This window comes from Salminus brasiliensis, chromosome 3 (assembly GCF_030463535.1).
Source record: "Salminus brasiliensis chromosome 3, fSalBra1.hap2, whole genome shotgun sequence".
In the NCBI taxonomy this organism is placed as follows: domain Eukaryota; kingdom Metazoa; phylum Chordata; class Actinopteri; order Characiformes; family Bryconidae; genus Salminus; species Salminus brasiliensis.
In genome coordinates this window covers 52,350,545-52,363,656 of record NC_132880.1, presented here as the reverse complement: position 1 = coordinate 52,363,656, position 13,112 = coordinate 52,350,545, and the positions used below count along the sequence as shown (strand labels likewise).

The 13,112-nt window shown below is 41.7% G+C and overlaps 1 protein-coding gene across 1 annotated transcript; it reads right to left on the bottom strand.

The window, feature by feature from the left end:
• Nucleotides 1-12,158: 12,158 nt before the first annotated feature.
• On the bottom strand, nt 12,159-12,887 carry LOC140552351 (hemoglobin subunit beta-like). Its single transcript, XM_072676567.1, has 3 exons — nt 12,759-12,887; nt 12,457-12,679; nt 12,159-12,367 (listed from the first exon to the last, which is right to left on the bottom strand). Exons 1-3 carry the CDS (start codon nt 12,848-12,850, stop codon nt 12,236-12,238), a joined length of 447 nt encoding a protein of 148 aa, XP_072532668.1. The 5' UTR covers nt 12,851-12,887; the 3' UTR covers nt 12,159-12,235.
• Nucleotides 12,888-13,112: the final 225 nt, after the last annotated feature.

Sequence of the window (13,112 nt, the reverse complement as noted above, 5' to 3'; positions counted from 1 at the left end):
GTTTCAGTAGAGTGTGCAGCTTTGAAGCCAGACTGGTGGGGGTCCTGAAGATTGTTTAGAGTGAGAAAGAGAGACAGTTGGTTGTAGACGGAACGTTCAAGAATCTTTGAGAGGAAAGAGAGAAGAGAGATAGGTCTGTAGTTGCCGATGTCCAAGCTGTCTAGAGTTGGTTTCTTTAGGATGGGCACGACTCTGGCAGACTTGAAGGCCGATGGTACCTGACCTGACGACAAAGAGCTGTTTATGATAGAGGAGATGAAGGGGAGGAGGTTTGGAGTGATTGTTTGGAACAGAGGGGATGGAATAGGGTCTAGTGGACAGGTGGTAGGATTATTGGAGGTGAGAAGATGTAGGAGGTCATCTGTGGAAAGAGGAGAGAAGCAAGTCAGAGAAGAGGGAGGAGGAGGGCAGTGTCTAGAGAAGAAGGAGACAAAATCATCTGCAGACAGGGTAGTGGGAGGTGGGGGAGTAGGAGGGTTGAGGAGAGAGGAGAAGATGGTGAATAGTTTGCGTGGGTCAGATGCAGAGGATTCCAATTTCCCCCTGTAGTAAGATGCTTTAGCGGCAGCAACTTCCGTTCTAAACCTGGAGAGAAGAGACTGATAGGAGTAGAGGTCGGAGTCGTGTTGTGACTTCCGCCACTTCCTTTCAGCCAGTCTTAGCTCTCTACGGTTGTTGCGGAGAACATCTGACAGCCACGGGGAAGGTGGAGAAGAATTTGCTGACCTAGGGGAGAAAGGGCAGAGAAGGTCGACAGAGGTGGAGATAGAAGAGAGGAGAGTGTCTGTAGCAGTTTCAAGTGGGAGAGAGGAGAAAGATTCAAGATGGGGAAGAGTGGTCAGGACAGTTGAGGCAAGAGCTGAGGGGGAAACAGAGTGAAGATTGCGGTGAAGAGTGGAAGAACTTGCAGAAGTGGTAGTTGAAGGAGCAGAGAGGGGGAGTGAGAAGGAGAGAAAGTGGTGATCAGAGAAGTCCAAAGGAGTCACAGCCACATCCAGAGCAGGGACAGAGAAGTATATTTAAAACCAGCCTACCTTACAAGCTAAAGATGACCCCAAGTAAAAAAGCAAGCACACTGATTTCTGAGTGGCTCCACACCTAATTTATCAAGATTGGAGGCACTTGGCTCCTCCTCTGCAATTCACACTTCTAGCTGGCCTGAAACTACACCTGAATCAGCACCTCAATCAACTAGTGAGCACCAAGCTTCTATGTTAACCTTAAGACAAGAGTGTTAGCAGAATCTAGTTAGAAGTATATTTAAAACCAGCCTACCTTACAAGCTAAAGATGACCCCAAGTAAAAAAGCAAGCACACTATTAATGTGTAATAATTAATGTGTAATTAATGTAAATAATTAATGTGTAATAATCTAGAATAGTCTAACAACTAGGGTTAGGGTTAGGGCAGAGCTCAGCTCAACAGTGTATACTATGCTCAAATTCAATTGAGGATGCCATCAAAAGACTTTTCAGACTTTTCAGTAATCTGTTCAGTAGTACAGACATGGACAATTATATGGTTTTACTGGAGACCACAATAAGCACCCTCTCCCACGCAGTTATCCAGAGAGACACTGTGGATTCAGCAAATTCATCGTCGTTCAAGGTTCACATCACTGATCACAGACTCCCTCTAAATTGCTAAAAGAAATTCTCCCAATTATAATCGGACCTCTTTTAACAATTGTAAATTCATCCCTTAGCCTTGGGCATGTACCCCAAACCCTTAAAATAGCAGTTATAAAACCTTTAATCAAAAAAACAAATCTTGATCCTAGTGTATTATCTAATTATAGACCCATCTCAAACTTAACATTCGTATCTAAGATATTAGAAAAAGCTGTGGCCCAACAACTCTGCTTATACCTGAGTAAAAATTACATGTATGAAAAATTCCAGTCTGGATTTAGATTCAATCACAGCACAGAGACAGCCCTAGTGAAGATTACGAATGATCTCCTTCTTGCCTCTGACCAAGGCTACGTATCTTTATTAGTCCTACTAGACCTTAGTGTAGCCTTTGATACAATAGATCATTCTATATTACTAGAAAAATTAGAGAAAATGGTTGGAATCACAGGGACAGCCCTATCATGGTTCCAATCATATCTAACGGGACGCTTCCAATTTGTAAAGATAAATGATTTATCTTCAAACTACGCAGAAGTAAGATATGGAGTTCCGCAAGGCTCCATTTTAGGACCACTATTATTTATACTATACATGTTAGCACTGGGCTCAGTTATAAGCAGACATGGCGTTAATTTCCATTTCTATGCAGATGACACACAGCTCTATATATTAGCCAAACCTGACGATAAATTTAGACTACAGAAAATGGAGGACTGTGTAAAGGATATAAAACTCTGGATGTCACATAACTTCCTTCTCCTCAACAGTGACAAAACCGAAGTTCTCCTTTTAGGTCCAAAAGACTCTAGAAATAAACTATCAGACTTAATGTTAGACTTGGCTGATTCTTCTATCATTCCTGGTTTAGCAGCTAAAAATCTTGGCGTCACATTCGACTCAGATTTATCATTTAAGCAACATATAGCTAATATTAGTAGAACAGCCTTTATGCAGCTTAGGAACATCTCCAAACTAAGAAACTCCTTATCACTACAAGACGCAGAAAAGCTAGTACATGCTTTTATTACCTCAAGGCTAGATTACTGTAATGCACTACTGTCAGGTTGTTCCAGCAGGAACCTCAATAAACTTCAGCTGGTGCAAAATGCTGCAGCCAGGGTCCTTACTAAAACTAGAAAATTTGACCATATCAGTCCAGTTCTATCAGCACTTCATTGGCTCCCAGTTAAATTCCGTATCGAATACAAAATTCTTTTATTAACATATAAAGCCCTACATGGCCTCGCTCCTGAGTACCTGCAGGATCTTATTGTATATTACGAACCATCAAGACTACTTAGATCTCAGGGTGCTGGCCTCTTACGCGTTCCCAAAATTCAGAAAACCTCAGCAGGGGGAAGAGCCTTTTCTTATAAAGCCCCCCAGCTCTGGAATAACCTTCCAGATAATGTTCGGGACTCAGACACAGTCTTAATGTTTAAATCTAATCTGAAAACTTATATGTTTAGTTCAGCTTTTGGTAATTAATGTTTCTTAGATAAGGGCTGCAGGTCCAGGGGTTCGCGGACCCAGGGAATTGTAGTACACTGAGATGCTGGAGCTGTCGTCTCGCTGCTTACACGCGATCACTCAGGTTTGTTGACGGTGGAGCAGATAGATGCTGGTGTTCTCAGGGTACGTCCGTGTCCGTGTTACCTTCTGGCTCTCTCCTTTTAATTATGCTGTGATAATCAGACCTGCCGGAGTCATCAGACATACCCAGATGCTGATGATCAACATTCTCTGCCCTCCATAAAATTCCTCTTAGAACTAACTTCTCTCTCTTTACCTTCCCCGAGTAAATGGCCACCCAGCCCGATCTGCAGGAAGATTGCCCGCTGAGGTCCCCTCTACCTGCATCTAACCAGCTGCCACCTACCAGTCCGGCCAGCGGGTCCCCCCCCAACCCGCCACCACCCATGGCTCACCCGCCAGCTGCTGCTGCCTGTTTGGTGGCCGTGCTGAAACCTAGATGGACTCGTGCCTGTCTGACACTATTAACTTTCTGTTGTATCTGCTTTGGTAATTTTAATCATTAATGTTTAAAACAGTCTGGCCAGAGGAGGATGGGTCCCCCTTGTGAGTCTTGGTTCCTCCCAAGGTTTCTTCCTCCAGCTCTGAGGGAGTTTTTCCTTGCCACTGTCACCGTTGGCTTGCTCACGGGGGTCTTTGACGCTTCATGTTATTCCTTCTTTCTTCTCTGTCTCTGTTCTTTATTAAGTACTAATTATGTAAAGCTGCTTTGTGACGACAACAGTTGTAAAAAGTGCTATACAAATAAATTTTACTTGACTTGACTTGACTTGACTTGACTTTTAAGTTGACGGTCATGTTTCACGTTTCATGTCATGTGTTAGTTATCCGCACGTGTGTTTCATTTGTGTTCTTTGTTTTATTGATTTGTGTCACCTGAGGCAGTGGTATTTAGGGAGCAAACGCGAACAGTCTCGTTGCCGAGAATTAATCGTCCTGAGCCAACCTTGAGTTTTGTATCCTTAGTCAAGCATCTAGTTAGAGATTCACAAGGACGTCTGTGGGAGTCATTCATGAGCATGATAAGGTTCAGGTTTGTCTGTGGATCGCCTCCTGGGTTCAGCGACTGATCTCACAGCTCCTTAGTCACGCCAAGTAAGTTCTGTTGCGCCTGACGAGCAAGGTTTATGTTATTCCCTGTTTATCCTCTGGCACGGCCAGTTGTTTGTGTTCTTATTCTACCTCCCAGTTAAGTTGCCCTGACATGATTTAACATGTCCCTTTGGTCACATTAAAGGTGAAAGGTGCACGTATTTGTCACTGTACAGTGTACAGCGAAATGTGTCCTCCGCATTTAACCCATCTGGTAGTGAACACACACTCACACACACACACATGTGTTAGGGGCAGTGAGTACAGACACACACCCAGAGCGGTGGGCAGCCAACTCCAGCGCCCGGGGAGCAGAGAGGGTAAAGGGCCTTGCTCAAGGGCCCAACAGTGGCAGCTTGCCAAGCCCGGGAATCGAACCCACAACCCTGTTATCGATATCCCGGCGCTCTAACCGCTGAGTCACCACTTTCATAGATTTTTTATTTTGGGGTACCATCATTTTTTTGTCCAGGCCTGTTTAATGGGTTTATTTTTTTTATAATTCTGTTGAAGCATGGCATGATTTTCATTTGTTAATTTTCATAGATTTTATTTATTATTACTTTTGTCAGATTCAAGTTATTTCTGTGACTATTGTGGGCTTTTCTTTCATTAACCGAGGGGTACCAACAATTTTGTCCACGTGTGTATATGGTAAATTGCAGTTTAAGTGGAATGGTAATGACTGAATTAGAGGAGCAATATGATAACAAAACAGGGACTGAATTATGTAAAGTAAGTTCCAGAAGCAGGTTACAATGACACTGCATGTCTGTCAAAATGCAAACAAACAAACAAACCAACTAAATCCAGATTACTAAAATCAGATTAATTGTCCAAAATCCTGTTTAATTATTCAGTAACATATATTGTTAGCCTAATACAATAATTTAAAGTTATTTTAAATTAATAACTTTAAGCTTTTAAGTGGTTGTACACACACTTCTTGTCTTAAACTAGTTTATGATTTTCAATTAAGGTAGTCAAAAAAAACATTTATTCTGGTTTAGGAGGTACTTTTATTATGTTATGTTACACATACAAGGAATTTGTCTTGGTGAGAGCAACACGTATGACAAGTAACAAAAAACACAGAACACAGATTATTTACAGTATTAAACTAAAGGAAAATGACACTAAACAATAAATAGGGTAGGGGATAAATTAAAAAAGTAAAAAGTACTGAAGGTAATAAAGAGCTGAAAATATATTTACAGAAAAGAACATCTGTACAGGTGTGCAAATAGTCATAGTGCAAATAGGCAGAGTGCAAAATAGCTGTTCAGTTCGGTTTGGTACAGTTCAGTTGTATGTTTTGAGGTCACAGTGGGAGGTGTGTATGTCACAGTGTATGTCACAGTGGGAGGTGTCCACTGTGGTTGAGGAGCGCTACAGCTCTGGGAAAGAAGCTGTTAGCATGACGTGTTGTGCTGGTTTTGATGGATCGCAGTCTTCTACCAGAGGGGAGTGTCTGGAAGAGGAGGTGTCCAGGATGTGAGGGGTCAGATGTAATCTTGCCAGCCCGCTTCCTCATCCTGCTGGTGTAGATCTTCTGAAGTGATGGCAGGTTACATCCTATGATCCTCTCTGCTGTCCTGATGATGCGCTGGAGTTTGGCTCTCTCTTGTGAGGTGGAGGAACCAAACCAGATAGTTATGGAGGCTGTGATAATGGACTCGATGATCACTGTGTAGAACTGGATCATCAGGGTCTGTGGCAGGTTGAATTTCTTGAGCTGTCTCAAGAAGAACATTCTTTGTTGAGCTTTCTTGATGATGGAGATGGTGTTTTTCTCCCATTTCAAGTCTCTGGAGATGGTGGTGCCCAGGAACTTGAGTGACTCCACCATTGATACTGCAGTGTTGTTGATGTGGAGGGGGGGAAGGGTGGGTGGATTGCGTCGGAAGTCCACCACCATCTCTACAGTCTTTTCTGTGTTTAGCAGCAGGTGGTTGTTGCTGCACCAGGACACCAGCTGCTCAATTTCCCTTCTGTAAGCAGACTCATCACCGTTGGCTATGAGGCCCACCAGAGTGGAGTCATCTGCAAATTTCAGGATCTTTACAGCTGGATCTTTGGAGACAGTCATTAGTGTAGAGGCTGAAGAGAAGGGGTGAAAGAACACAACCCTGAGGGACTCCAGTACTGAGTGTCCGGAGGTCTGAAGTGTGCTTCCCCAGCCGCACCTGCTGTCTCCTGTCTGTCAGAAAATCCATGATTCACCGACACATGGAGTCTGGCACTGACAGCTAGTTTGGCCTGAAGAAGCTGCGGCACAACAGTGTTAAAGGCCGAGCTAAAGTCCACAAACAAAACCCTAGCATAGTTTCCATGGCTGTCGAGATGTTGCAGGATAAAGTGCAGGGTCAGGTTCACCACATCATCGACAGACCTGTTTGCTCGGTACACAAACTGCAAGGGGTCCAGCAGGGGGTCTGTGATGGACTTCAGGTGGACTAGGATCAGGCGTTCAAAGACCTTCATGACTACAGAGGTCAGGGCGACAGGCCTGTAGTCATTCAGTCTGGCGATGGTGGATTTCTTGGGAACTGAAATGATGGTGGAGGTTTTGAAGCAGGCTGGAACAGAGCAGAGTTCCAGTGATCTGTTAAAAATGTCTGTAAACACTGGAGCTAGTTGGTCACAGCAGTGTTTTAGGGTGAATGGAGAGACTGAGTCGGGCCCGGGGGCTTTCCTCACCTTCTGTCTGCTGAAGAGCCTGTGAACATCCTGCAGGTTGATGCAGAGATGAGCAGGAGGCAGAGGTGAGAGGGCCAGTGTGGGGGTGGGGGTGGGAGTGGAGGTGGAGGGGGGTGATGGGGGGTAGACAGTCTGATTGAAGGTGGAGGAATGGAAAAAAGTAGTAATTGGGGAAATGGGACAGCTGATCCCTTTTTTTGTAAATTTCCCCACTGCGGGACTAATAAAGGATTATCTTATCTTATCTTTTAGATATGATGTTTGATGAAGTGAGCCAATCACAGCTGACACACTTTTGCCCATTTAACTGTGTTAAATCTCATTGCAGAGATACAGTAAACAGTATAATAATATAAAATAAAATAAAATAATATAAAACATAATGTATAAATATATAAAATATAATTACTTGTAAGAAATGGGGTCATTAATAATGTTTTACTGAACATAGCAGTACTTGCGGGTGTATTAACTGCATAAAGAACATTTAAGCTCAGTTCCAGTATATAAGCCATGTCTAAATAAGCAGGGGGGCATGTTAGTTTATCTAAACTCTAAATGTATATTATTGCTGTACTGCTCACTGTCACCAGCTAAACAGCGAAATGACTGTTAACCTGAGAAAAAGAGCATGCTTGGCGAATAACGAACCAACAAACGAAAGGTTTCTTGAAGAGCTTTACAAACCGAAACGTAACGATTGATCTTAAAAGAACGTGAACGTTAAAACATAGCAAACTTAAAACATAGCAAACTTAAAACATAGCAAACTTAAAACAGCGATCAGACGAACCTCATTCAACCGAACAGTTCACTGAGTCAAATACACAATACATATTTTATTAAATCCGAATGCGTTTAAACGTGTGTAAAATACCTATAATTCACACATATAACCTCACTAATCAACTGAAAGTAATGCCAGAAATGGTTTAAATGAACATTTAAAATATATCGATATATGAACAGAGCGGAATATGGAGTGAGGCTGTATCGTTTTTATCGATATTTGATTGCTCAAGTCTAAATCTTGCGCAGCGCCATTATGACTCTGTGCTCTGCGCACAGCCCCACAGTTCAGACTACACTAAATCAACCTTTACCGCTATATTAACAGCACCATACACAGATACCATACACACACCTAAAAAATACAAATACTACAAACACTGTGACTCAAGTATTGTCTGAACAACAATAAAAATAAAATAAAGAATAGGGCCCACATTCTCACAGATAAGATAAGATACTTTTATTGTAATTGCACATTGTACAACGAAATTGAGCAGCAATCCTTAAAGTGCTTAAACATACAATAAATAACACGACTAAAAACAAAAATATACACAAATTTACACAGTGGATGATGAAAATATATATAATATAATTAACAGATTATTGCACAAATCCTGAGTAGTTAAGAGATTTTTCAAAATAAATATGGGAAAGTGAAAGTGCGCATGGCTGGTGAAAGTGCAGCTATCAGTAGTGTTGTTAATGTTGTTGTTGTTGTTTTTTTTGTTTTTTTTCAGTTTTCAGATCCTTGGTAGTGCTCTGTGAATGTGTGTGTGTTTTGCTGTGTTCAGGTCCCGTACAGCGCTGGGGTAAAAACTGTTTTTCAGTCTGTTTGTCCTGGATGTGATGGACCTGAAGCGTTTTCCAGAGGGCAGCTGTTGGAACAGATGATGTCCAGGGTGGGAGGAGTCCTTCAGGATGTTGGCTGCCCTGCTGAGGCAGCGGGAGCTGAACAGGTCCTCCAGACTGGGCAGTGGACAGCCGGTGATCTTCTGGGCTGAGCTGATCACTCTCTGTAGTGCTCTCCTTCCTGCCGCTGAGCAGCATGTTGAGATGCAGGAGGTCAACACACTCTCAATGGCACAGCGGTAGTAGGACACCAGCAGCTTCTCATGGAGGATATTTCTCCTGAGAATTCTCAGGAAATAGTCTCTGCTGTGCCTTCCTGACCGCAGCTGTGGTGTTTGTGTTCCAGGAGAGATCTTCAGAGATGTGCGTACCCAGAAATCTGAAGGAAGGCACTCTTTCCACACAAGCCTCATTTATGAAGAGTGGTGTGGGGTCGATAACCAGTCTATAACCAGTTCCTTTGTTTTGGAGGAGTTCAGGGAGAGATTGTTCTCTGCACACCACTCAGCCAGTCCCTGGATTTCATCCCTGTAGGCGGTCTCGTCTCCACCAGATATGAGTCCCACCACGGTCGTGTCGTCCGCAAACTTGATTGTGTTGCTGGAGTGGGTGGGGGTGCAGTCGTGGGTGTAGAGTGTAGAGGAGAGGACTCAGCACGCAACCTTGTGGAACTCCAGTGTTGAGTGTTACCCTGGAGGAGTGACGGCGGCCCAATCTAACAGACTGGGTGCGGTCTGTTAAAAAGTCCTCAAACAGGTCGTTAGAGGAGTCCACGGTCTGCAGGCCTGACGGTGTTGTTTAAATGCGTTGTGGTCAAATAAAACACAAACTGACCTCTTTCCTCCAAAGAGCAAGAAATAAACGTTAACCTCTAAACAGTAGTTCGGTCTCGGTCCTGCAGCCTGAGCTAGCGCAGTTGAACGGCACAGTGTGATAAAGGTCCTGTATCGGTTCTCAGTCCGACAACCACACATCGGACCGTACTCTCACAGCTACTGGCTGGATACTGGCTCGACAATAATAAACAGTGCCGCCTGTTCTCGTGCTCGTTCTCCAGCATTCACGCTTCTGCCCCTCGGCCCGTTATTGCCCTCCCTTTCCCCCTCCGTGCTCAACCTGTTGCCCCTTGCTCCCGCCCACTCTCCAAGCTGATTGGCCGCTAGACATTGGACCACCAGATCTTATTGGCTCACAAAGAGAAAAAACCTAAAGCGTTTAATAAGGTACATAGCCAGATTAGCAATACACATAAAATCCACTGTAACACGAACCAGAACAACAGTTAAAAAAATATAAAAATGAGCTCAGTTTTAACTTACAGAGCATGTGGGGAAACGGTGGCTCAGCGCTCCGGGCTATTGATGACACAGGGTTGTGGGTTGCTCCCCGGTCGCTGGAAGTGGCTGTCCAACTCGGTGTGTGTGTGTGTGTGTGTGTGTGTGTGTGTGTGCTCACTGCCCCTAGTTCACTAGTGTGTGTGTGTGTGTGTGTGTGTGTGTGTTCACTACCATAAATGGATCAAATGCGGAGGACACATTTCACTGTACATATTACTTGCGTTACCAAGTCTTTGGAAAACTCACCTCAGTTTGTTACCGGATCTGTCATAAAGATGCGCTGCTTTTCCTGAGTAGCGTGTACACAATTAAACAACACAACTTTAAACAGTGGTAAATTAATAGTTCATATGTTTACTAATAGTTACATGACTTACTGAGTGATTTAATTTTTGTTTAAGTTAAAGGTTGGAAAAAATAATATATAAAGAAGTATACACAAAGAGAAAACAATTATTTGGCAAAAAGTAATTTTTAGATAAAGAAAGTGTGTTAGAAAAGATGACATGAAAAGATGAACAACTTTAAGGACGCCAGTTTTGCTAATGTCCCCCCAAAGCCTTCGTAGTCTACAAAATTAAGAAAAAGCTACTTCTTTGTTGTCTTCGTCTCTGCATCTGGCACGTGGCCAGAACAGTACATACAATAAAATCACTTAGAATCAATCATATTGAGTGCTTAAAGTTAACTTAAAGATTTATTAAAAACAGAAAATTATTATTTAATAGGAATAAACATTTTTATCATGAAAAGTGCATCTATTCATGTGACTAGACATTTCAGTTTTTTTGTTTGTTTTGTATGGGCTGACGAACAGACTAATGGAATATTATTATTATTATTATTATTATTATATAAGGTATAATAATTAAACAATGAATACTGGTATCGTGATCTAATTATTACACAACATTGTTTTTGCTTAAAATAGCGAGTGGGTTCTTTGTTTAATTATATTTTCTATTTTTGCAGGGTGTCCTATGCAATTAAAAATTAGTACTTCAAATTATTTTAGGATTTTGTGATTATTGCAGTATATACTGCCTGGCCAAAAAAAGGGCACCACCTGGATTTAACTAAGCAAATTGGATTGACATTAATTGACATAAATTAACACTGATAATAACAAGAAAACTATTTCTTGACTAAGTTAAAATCTAATTGTCATTATAACGGTTATAAAACAATTTTATTTAAGATACCCATCAAACAAAAATATCAATATCTATGGGCTACTTAGTAGTAAGAGTAATTGGCTTTGAAGAGATTTACCTATGTAAGGATAGGTCCTAATTAAAGGTGAATGTGTCTAGTTTTTTTTCCATTTTATATATTTTTGTTTAAGGTTCTTGTAAACCTTTGTGGATTCTTTTTGGAAAAATAAACACCACTTAAAAAGGAATTCATTTAGGTTTAAGAACAGAATGAGATTTTAAACTCTTGAGATGTTTGTTACTTATTTATGGGCATTTCATAAGTGAAAGGCATGCTTTATTTGGTTTAAAGACAGGTGACTGACTTGATTCTTTAACAGCATTCCATTCATTTTCTATAAGAAGGTATTGGCTTACTTTTGCTATATGGTTTAGGTCATTGTCTTTCTAAACTATAATGCACTGTCCTTTCATTTCTTTTAGCATTTGATGAAATCTGCAAGTTTTTTCAGCAGTCATATCACCAATGAACATCGCTGACAGACAAATCTGTTGTAACATATGCTGTAACAATGCAACCACAATGATTTTTTTAGTTTGTAGTAAGAAGGAAAATGATCACACATGGCCATGATGCTGCTTATCAGTCATTGGTTCAATTAAATTTGCTCCTTTAAAAAAATATGTTTTTGTTAAACCCTTACAAATGAAAGCTGTAAACTACCACTTTAGTCACATCTTAATTGCTTCATTTCAAATTCTTTGAGGTAGTGTACAAAGTAAAAATTACGTTACTGACAAAACACTGGACTTGACTATATGTTGACATTATTCCTGTCACTAAGTTTCACCACATATTGACATTTCATGCAGTTGCAAGCAATAGAATTTGAGCATGCCAATTTTTAATAGCATGTTAACTGTATTATTAGAAGTTCTGCAATCAAAAATAGTATGTTTACCAACATTTGTAAGCTGAGACACCAAATGTTTTGCCAGAGTATAAATAGTACTCTCATAAAATAAATAAATGAACTAATCAAGCTCATTTAAAAGAGGTTTTATTTATTTGTCAGGATAATCTCTTTTGTTTGGGCATTACGTTGATCTTAAGCTGCGTTTCCCTTAAGTGAGAATGACACTAGTGGTACTGCCTGCCCAGAGCAGATGCAACAACAGCCAAGAACTTCTGCCAAGCCTCCTGCACATCAGGGGTGAAGACAGAGGGTCCGAACTTCATGGCCACACATACGGTGATGCAGTCACCAAGAAGCTGGAGAGGACAAACAGTTATTCGTTTCATAGTCATACGTTCAGTTTAGTGAAAACTGTTATTATCGACTTTAAATGTAAATAACCTACCCTGAAGTTGTCAGGATCCACGTGCAGTTTCTCAGAGTGCATCACACTCAGCTGAGCGTAGGCAGCCTTGATGTTGTCCATGTTCTTGATGGCTCTCTCCAGCCCACCCATGACGACTTTACCATGATTAGCCACTTTCGGGTTGCCGATGATGGCAGCGGGGCTGGATAGATTACCAAAGGAAGCAAAGTGCCTCTGAACCCAGGGAGCAACGATCAGAAGCCTAAAATGAAAAGCAGCGAAAAAACGATGATTTGCATACAAGGCAGGAACCGCACAAGTAAGTATCGTCAGTCACCTACCTGGATAGAGCCTGGGGTCCGATTTCATCGACACTGATCTTTCCCCACAGGCCAGCGATGGCGCTGCGTTCGGCATCTGTCCACTCAACCATACTGGCGTATAGAGTCTCTTCGGTTAGTTGCTTGAAGATGTGCAGTATAGATTTCCTGCGCAGTACAGAACACAAGAGCAATTTATTCATGTTTAGCGTTCCCACCCTCCAAAGAAGGCACAATTTGATTGGCCAGTTTCTCCGTGAACGTAACGCATACGTGACTGCACATCTTTGATGGGAGCAAAGCCAAAACATGTTAAAATGTTGGCATGGGTGGATATTTTATTATCCAGATTAACAAATGATTACGCCTCACAAC

Excerpts from the sequence above, each read along its gene's own strand:
- LOC140552351 (XM_072676567.1), bottom strand. The coding sequence starts at position 12,850 with ATGGTTGAGTGGACAGATGCCGAACGCAGCGCCATCGCTGGCCTGTGG. Across the intron at positions 12,680-12,758 it reads GGACCCCAGGCTCTATCCAG|GCTTCTGATCGTTGCTCCCT; the intron begins GTAGGTGACTGA and ends TTTTCATTTTAG. Across the intron at positions 12,368-12,456 it reads TGGATCCTGACAACTTCAGG|CTTCTTGGTGACTGCATCAC; the intron begins GTAGGTTATTTA and ends TGTCCTCTCCAG.